The 8,836-nt window shown below is 24.5% G+C and overlaps 1 protein-coding gene across 2 annotated transcripts; it reads left to right on the top strand.

The window, feature by feature from the left end:
• The first annotated feature begins 438 nt into the window (after nucleotides 1-438).
• On the top strand, nucleotides 439-7,275 carry LOC126902216 (choline transporter-like 1). Of its 2 annotated transcripts, XM_050679258.1 has the most exons (15): nucleotides 439-664; nucleotides 2,882-2,921; nucleotides 3,118-3,232; nucleotides 3,303-3,442; nucleotides 3,508-3,642; nucleotides 3,779-4,044; nucleotides 4,104-4,193; nucleotides 4,257-4,396; nucleotides 4,453-4,639; nucleotides 4,753-4,866; nucleotides 5,415-5,565; nucleotides 5,684-5,824; nucleotides 5,884-6,031; nucleotides 6,095-6,316; nucleotides 6,846-7,275. In XM_050679258.1, the coding sequence occupies exons 3-15, from the start codon at nucleotides 3,119-3,121 to the stop codon at nucleotides 6,978-6,980; spliced, it is 1,983 nt and encodes a 660-aa protein (XP_050535215.1). In that variant the 5' UTR covers nucleotides 439-664; nucleotides 2,882-2,921; nucleotide 3,118; the 3' UTR covers nucleotides 6,981-7,275. The 2 variants fall into 2 exon arrangements, with proteins under 2 accessions (XP_050535215.1, XP_050535213.1); XM_050679256.1 differs by lacking the exon at nucleotides 439-664 and having other exon boundaries at nucleotides 2,678-2,921.
• The last annotated feature ends 1,561 nt before the right edge of the window (nucleotides 7,276-8,836 follow it).

Here is an 8,836-nt window from a genome sequence, read left to right as displayed (position 1 = left end):
GCATCACGGTCTGCATAAATCACTGTCCTCTAGTCTGACCGTTACATCGCAAAAGTAACAATAATTTTAATGTTAACATATTGTTAATAAATAGAAAATAACGCTCAGCTTCATTGGTTTGCACTTTCGGATGCAAAATATTATTTAGATTAATAATTCATTTAAACTAATGAAATTAATAATTTATTCGATTATTCGATAGCTATATTATCCAACAAACCTTATAATATTTTAAAATCTGACATAGTTGTCAGTTAGATTTACATTCAGCTAAGAAACCTTCGCTTAAAAAATAGTTGTTGATGGCTTTCATTAGTTATACACAAAACATTTATGAGTAACAATTGGTGTAACTGTCATTTATATATTTAATAATGAAAAATCAGAAATGAGAATTGATTAGGAATAATTTTATCACACCAACCGGAACAGGTGTGGAGTGCATGGCGACAAATCGCATCATCATTAGTAAAAGCAGTTTTATTCTAACTAGGTTCATTAGAACTTTTTTTCACAACACTTAAAATACACAATTACTCATTACAATACAATATTATGTGTTTTTTTTTTCAATATGATTAGTGAATGACTTGATGACATACAATGGAATACCGTATTATAATGTTATAATGATGTATACATGTGTGTAACGCAATACGAACAGGTAAAGAAATTCGTTATATTTGTTAAAAGTGAAGGACGTTTAGGATTTTGTAAAGCGGTTTTTTTAAGTGCAAAATTAAAGTTATTGTTCATTTTGAAATTAAATGATCGATTATCAAAGAGATTCAAATTTCGTTATGGTTCAGGCACAATTCTAATGTGATTAAAACGTTTTAGATTAATTACATGTGATAATTTCTACTAGACGGAGTCATAAGATTATAATATTGTTCAGTATTAGATTTACTGTTTAACTAACGTACACTTGTATAATTANCTGTTTAACTAACGTACACCTGTATAATTATCGTGTCAGATTCGTTATAATTCGATTCATGCAATTTAAATGACAGTAATACTTTTAAGGCTACACTTAAGAAATGATAGATAAATCATACGTGTGTCATTATTCTTTAATTGAACGTATTTTCTTTGCATTTAATTAGATCGGCTAAATATTTTGTTTCTTATTCTCTCAGCCGTAAATCCTAACCTTTAGATTTACAATATTACATTGCGCAATTACACGGATGAAAACATACGCCTCAATAAAAGTCGTTAATATTACAATAACTAAAATTGCTATCATACATCTTCTTCTTTTCTCGACGATTTTAGCGAAGAACGTGCCTCTTTTACTGCATCATTTAACGAGCGCTCAGCAAGCTTAACGCGTAAAGCGTCGGCCTCCGTGCAGAAATTATATGCCTGAACGCCAATTTCCATGCTAAGTGCTTCATGATCACCAATATGCTTGACATGCCGTCGTTGAAGTTGCATGCAGCGATATTTACTACAATATCGATTATGTTTTTACAGCTCGGAGAATTCTTGGGAGCTTACTTCCATACGGTGGCGTTGAAACTTTCGTTGCTATTCTGGGTATAGCCTCCCAAGCAACGATTCAATTCCTTGTAGACAGGCCTTACAATATCAAATACTTCTTGTGGAAGAGGCGGTTTATGAGAAAAATGAATTCAGGGCACCCGCCTCTCTCGCCTTTTTCTACTCACACCGAGACTACGAGCATCTGTCGTGCTGCGGATTCGCATCAGTTGAATTCTTGTGAAACAATGAGACCCATATCTTATTTTTCATGTCTTCCATGGAGTTGCAATTATGGCGTATTGCTATGCCATAATAAATCATCAACTGGTATATTAGTTTAGCTGTTAATTTGCCTTTTCCACCAGGTCCTTTTGTTTGCTTTCTAACATTTATCAATCGATTGTGCCCATCTTGTTTTGCACTTGATCGATGCATTCCTTTTTGTTTATTTCAAAATTATTATATGGTCAACTTTCCACGATGCCCTTAAAAGTTTTACTGTCTCCATCCACGATATAACTTTAATGCCATGTAAACGAAATTTAATAAAAAAAAGTTTTTTTCCGGTCTACAAGTTTTTTCTTTATATTCTAAAAGCTTCAAAGTATTTTTTAAGAAAATAAAAAATAAAATCGATTTATTCAAAATTCTACAGTGGTGCTATCCCTCAAAAAATTTATCTGTTCAAACAAAGAATAAGAAGTTGTGGACATTTTCACGAGAAAAGTTTAATTTTGAGATATTTTTTAGTATTTGAGTAAATGGTATTGTGGTTACTATGTAGCGTTTTAATTGAGTTCAATTCAACTTTCTTAGTTGATGACTTTCATTATATTAAATTATTTTATCGAATCTATTGTCGTCAAAATGTCAATTACTGTAAATCATGATTTGTATCTATTGTATTCACGTAGTGCAATATATAGTTCGTTTATAACTAAATAAAGTTTGATATAGTTCGTAATGATGGATATTGTCGAACTATTCGAAACCAACGATTTATCCAGTAATTTTTAAATTTAAATTTTAGTCGTGGATAATAAGAATCGAATAATTGTTCGATAGTTTATTAAAAACTATCGGATATACTCGATGTTCAAAAATATTCAAAAATGCCATCACTATTAGTTTTTGCCAACTTATTATTTGTAACCGTTATCATAATTTTGTTATCATAAATAAATAAGTAAATAAATATTCCTCTGGGTAACTCTGTTCTGAAAAATGAATTATCTTTTCATTTTTCTTTTGAATAGTGAACTAAAGTTAAAAATCAATGTTTTCTGTTAAAAAATCTATTACTTTTAACCTACTCATGAGCCACTTATTTAAATGTGAAGAATTTTAAATAAGTTCTAGAATGTTTACTAATTATTACTTGTTGATTTAGTTAAATATTGGGGAGTGCAGACTTTTAAAAACATATTAATGTAAGTATTATTTATTGAGTAGTTATGATTTAGTTGTAAAGTTAGTAAAAGTGTATTTTGTTTATTTCTAAACATTTTAATATTAGACACATTTACATTATACAAATCTATGATATTTTTTTATATGTGCATACAAATTAATGATTATGTACTTGCATTTTAATTATAATATTTACATTTACTTGTTATTTATTAGAATGACGTGTTGTGGATTTGATAATGATGTTCCAGAAGAACCTGGACAACCAAGAATTAGAGGATGTACAGATATTATTTGGCTTTTTAGTTACTTATTTTTATGGTGTCTGATGGTTTGTAAATTTCTAAACATTCTTTTTAAATTATTGAAACATTTATTTGTATCTCACACTTATTTTATAGATTCTTATTGCTGTGTTTTCAATTGTGTATGGAGATCCACTTCGTCTAATTAATGGACATGATAGCTTTGGAAATACTTGTGGTTCATCTTCAAATACAAAAATGGGTGAATTGTCTGGGTTAGACATGACCGATAAAAAGTAAGTGTTGAAATAGCTATTGGTAAAGTTGATGTTCTTCAACTATGATGTTTAAATTTTTTCAGATTCTTGTATTATTTAGATCCTGCTAATATTGAACATAGTCTTCAAATATGTGTTAAAAAATGTCCTGATATAGATATAATAAATTTAAGAGACTTACAAATATTTTATAACCGTTCAGATTCACTGCTTTGCACGTAAATAAAGCAATTAAAATTAAATTTTTGTTATATTATTATTATCATAATTTTCTTTTATTAATAATATTTGAAAGTAATTTCATTTACAAAAACTAAAATTTGAATAACTAACCTAAATTTTTTATAATTCTAGTTATGATTTTGATGTAAATAATGTATCAGTAACTTCACAAAACAAAAGTTTTATTACTACAACTTTGGGACCTTGTTCACCATTTCCAATTCACAAAAGTAATCATGTGTTAAATCGTTGTGTTCCTAATGAGTTGACAAATCAAACTAAATCTCTTATTTATAATATATATGGAATACTTAATGACTGGGACTTTTCAGAAGAGATTTTAAATGATTTATATAAAACATGGCCACAAATGTTTTTTTTCTCGCTCTTAACATTCAGTAATTATATTATTTTGAAAATGTTTAGCAAAATATTAAATCAATTATATTTATTTTAGTTTTGTCATTTACGATAATTGTTTTAATTCATATTTTAAAAGATATTATTGCACATATTTTAATGGTATCCATTAGTATTTTGGTATTTGGTAAGTCTTTTATTGAAATTACTTTAATTTTTATTCATTTAATTTATTTTTAATTGTTTACAGTTACTGTAGTTTTACTTTGGTGGGAGTACTTTACTTTAAAAATACATTTGGATCATACGCCAGAATATCAAACGTTGAGTGTTGATGCTTGTAATGAGCACACTTTCTTTATACTGGCTATATTATTTTCATTATTTTCGGTAAATTCTTTAAGTTATTCACAAATTTTATTAATTATCTATTTAATTTTTTCTAGGTTGTGATACTACTCTTAGTTTTGGCAATGCGAAAGCGTTTAAATCTTCTCTCTACCTTATTTCATGAATCAGCTGAATGCTTATCAAAATTACCAGCTTTGTATTGGCAGCCACTATGTACATTTTTTGTATTATTAAGTCTCTATGCTTGTTGGATTGGAGTTATTCTTCATTTGGCAACAGCAAGTATGTTAAAAATGTATAATTATAATACATAATAATATATTTTTTTTGTATTAGTATAAAACAATACAATTTTTCAATTTTAACTAGATATTAATTATTTATTTATGTAAAAGATTATCCAGGTACAAAAACACTAAAACTTATTACGGACATTCCTGATCAAAATGTTACTTCTAATAGTTCTATTGTTCCGGAAGCATTAATAAAAAATTTAGCATCAATTAAAGGTATAGATTTAAAAAATTGTTATTTTACATCATATATTTATTTGTGTGGTTGAAATTGTTATTTTTTTTTGTTTTCTGGCAGTTTTTACTTTCAAGTAATTATGCAATCTATATAATTTTTTTTAAGAGTTAATTGTGGTTGAGGTTTTAATTATTTAAATTTTATTTTCTATATTACTAGTTAAATCCAGTTTTTAAGATGTTACCTTTAAGTGGGTGAACTCTATTTTACAAACTTTAAACTTATGTAATAAAATAATTTTATATAATGAAATAAAATGTTTTATTTTTTTATCATCAAATATAATATATAATAGCATTTTAAAATAATAACAATTAATGCAGACAAAATTAAAAAAAAAAGGAAAAATGTTGAAAATTGTTTTTTAAACAATTATAAAATTTATTATAAACACTTTAATTTTATATATTTAACCATTTGGTTAAAGATTGACTTGAAAATGTAAAATTTTTATTGAAATAACAGAGAAATAATAATTTCAATCTTTGGTTTAAGCTGTACAATAAATATTATATTTTTTACTTAGCTGGATTGACAGCAGTAGAGTTCAAAGAAGCCACTTGGGTGAGGTATATGTGGTGGGTTTATGTTATTGGTTTAATTTGGTCAACTGAATTTATATTAGCTTGCCAACACATGATCATAGCGGGTGCTGTTGCAAAGTGGTACTTTACAAAGTAATTATTTTGTGTTCCTATTTTTAAATCAGTATTCTAGTATTGTTTTATATTAATACATAATTTTAGTTCATTTTCTCTGATACCTATATAATATATTTTTATTTATTTTTTTTAGTGGTAAAACAAGTGATAAATCAATTATACTGTCATCGATGTGTAACCTTGGATTCTACCATTTAGGATCAGTAGCTCTAGGATCATTGTTGATTATTTTATTTAAAATACCAAGACTTATTCTTACACTATTTAGTCAAAAGTATTAAGTTTATTATATAGGAAGTTATTTAAATTTTACATATTTTTATTTTATTACAGGCAGCATGCTTCGTCAAATAGTAGATTTACAAAAAAGACTTGTTTTTGTTGTATGTACTCCTTTGACAATTTTTTTAAGTACATAAATCATAATGCATATGCAATAGTGTCAATGGAGGGTATAGGATTTTGTTTAGCTGCATCTAGGGTATAAATTGATACTATTAAAAAAAAAAAAAATTACTAAATAATTTTTTAAATTTTTATTTAGGCTTGGAATGTAGTAGTTTCTAATGCATTGAGACTGAGCACAATAAATAGCATTGGAGATTTTATTTTGTTTTTAGCGAAGTGTATTGTCACCCTAATAATTGGAGTTATTGCATTGTTAAATTTACGATCAGATCCTGAGCTACATTTCCACTCTATACCAATAATTATTATTTCAATTTTTTCATTTTTTATTGCCCACTGTGTTATTTCATTATATGAGGTAAATTTTTATATATACACCCTTTTTTTTATAAAGTATATTGAAAATATATTATTCAAAAATAAATTCATTAAATACTTAATTTTTAATTAATCTGAAATTATTTTAACAATGCTTAAGAATTAGTTAAAAATAGTATAATTTTACAATAGTAGGATTATAATAAAATGCTATGTCATTTAAATAAAAATAAATATTTTATGTAAAGAATTTATTTTATAAACTAATTAGAAAGATTATTTTTATCTTTTATATTATTTTATTGTTTAAATAATAAGATAACTGAGAGGGGCATGAGAATGGCATATCCCTCTCTACTAGTCAATAATTAATAATCTTAGTTAGCATTTTTCCAATATAGAAGGTTACTACAAAAAAATAAACTTTAATAAAAGTTCACTCAATTAAAAAAAAATTTAGTTGGCAAAAATCATTTTTTTACTATACTTATTTTTTTAAATTTAATATGGCCACGATTAAGATATTAAATTTATGATACTTAATTTTCATCAGTTTTTTTATATTTTAGGTGGTGATTGATACACTATTTTTGTGTGTTTGTGAAGATAAAAATATAAATGGTGAAATGTGGCATAAAAGTCCAATAATAAAATTATCAAAACCTAAAAGGAGTATTGTGAAAAATACTACTGTCAGCACATAATTTTTTTTATTCATCATAGTTTTTATCGTACATTTATCATATTGTTTTAACTTGTGGTACACAATTGAAATGTACTTATTTTAAATATATTAACATAGTTTTAAATTTTCAAAAATACTACTAAACTAATTTATGTGCAATCTTATGGTCCTATTTTATTTTTTATATTTTATTTAAAAAACAATATATTGTTAAGTTTGTATTCTGTGATAAGTGATAAACTTAGCAATTTATTAAAATAAAAGTACAAAAATAACTATTAATTATTTATTACAATTATAATGAAAAGTAAAAAGTCTTACTTAATTTGATTTGATTAATACATTTTTGAAGTTTATATAAAACAATATATTTTAAAAATATAATTATGCATAAATTGTTGTACCTGTGATAAGTTTTATTTTTTGATAGAAAATTTTTTAAACTAATTTAAAAATATATTATAAGTATTGAAATAAAAATCTGTAATACAATTTTATTTGTCAAAATATTATTTTATTATATTAATGAACATAATGACTTTTTTTAGAAATCCAGCATTAGTGAATTTTTGAAACTATTTTTTATTATATTTGTTATTTTAATAATTTATTTTGGGCCTATACCACTGAAATATTAGTATTATTAGAATTAATTTTATGTTTATTTATATTGTTCAACAAACAACTTTTATTCATTAATTTTAATTATATTAATTATATTTTATAAATAAAAATATTAAATGATTATTTAGTTTTCTATAATCGTTTAAAAATATTCACATAGGTATATTATAATACATTATTATATTTTTATTATATAATTATGTATTATATGGGTTTGGTAAAGGGTCAGAATTTCAAAAAAATTATGTCAAATAAAAATGAAATACCTAAGATTTTTATTAAAAAAAAAATGATTTTAATTTGTTAATTTTTGAAAAAGTTACGACAGATAAGTAAAAGTAAATTGAAAAAATGTTGAATTAGCGATTTTTAAAATTGTAATTTTTTTGAAGATTTCTCCATTTATGAGTTAAGTTGGAAATTTTTAAAATTTTTAAGGGTAATGTCTTTAACTAGATTTTTTTATTTATTACAACTTTATTTGTGATCTTTTGAGGTATTTTTGAAAGAAATCAGTCTGATGAAAGCTAAGAAAAAGTGGCATCAGACACAAAAATAAAACACATCTTAATAAAATTATTAGCTTCTCAGCTTTGCAACAAACCTAAAAAATTGGAGATTTAAAAATTTTTTGAACTTTACACATGATTTATTTCCATATTTGCGTTTTTCCTAGTTATTTGTCATGTATATAAAATATATTTATATTTTTTAATTCTTCAAAAAATTATTTATCTATCGATAGCAATTTCATAACTATGAGGTTAACCAAAAAATAATTACAGTATTAAATTCAGTTTTTTTTTCTAAAAAATAATTATTAAACTTAAATTTAAATTTGTTTAAAAACGGTTAAACTTGACTGATAAGTTCTAAGTTTTGTCCGACTCTGCTTTAACATCATCAAGCTACATTAGAAAAATTTAAAATCATTTCTTTTCATTATTTCATTGTTTAGCCAATGCTTAATTACTAGTTAGTAATTATCTCAAAACTAGATCTGAAACTAAATTCGGAATCAGCGTTGAAATTTCGTATGGCTTTTATCTAAACATTGTATATAAGAGAATAATTTTTATAATTTATTGTTATGTGTAATTATATAAAAATTGAAGATTATAATGTGTCTATTATTTTATGATCATTCAAATGATCAATAGTTAATTTAATATTTTAAGACTAGTAATGAAATTAATATAGAGATTTATGTTTCTTATCTGTTTTATGTAATAGTTATCTGATCTTTTTATA

The sequence above is a fragment of the Daktulosphaira vitifoliae genome, unplaced genomic scaffold, assembly GCF_025091365.1.
Source record: "Daktulosphaira vitifoliae isolate Bord-2020 unplaced genomic scaffold, ASM2509136v1 Scaffold_3, whole genome shotgun sequence".
NCBI lineage: Eukaryota > Metazoa > Arthropoda > Insecta > Hemiptera > Phylloxeridae > Daktulosphaira > Daktulosphaira vitifoliae.
Note: the sequence above shows the minus strand (reverse complement) of the source record. Positions and strands in the feature narration are given on the sequence as shown.

Bases quoted from the DNA above. Each gene is read 5' to 3' on its own strand.
- LOC126902216 (XM_050679258.1), top strand. From the start codon at position 3,119: ATGACGTGTTGTGGATTTGATAATGATGTTCCAGAAGAACCTGGACAA. The intron at 3,443-3,507 runs GTAAGTGTTGAA...AAATTTTTTCAG, and splicing joins TTAGACATGACCGATAAAAA to ATTCTTGTATTATTTAGATC. The intron at 3,643-3,778 runs GTAAATAAAGCA...TTATAATTCTAG, and splicing joins TCAGATTCACTGCTTTGCAC to TTATGATTTTGATGTAAATA.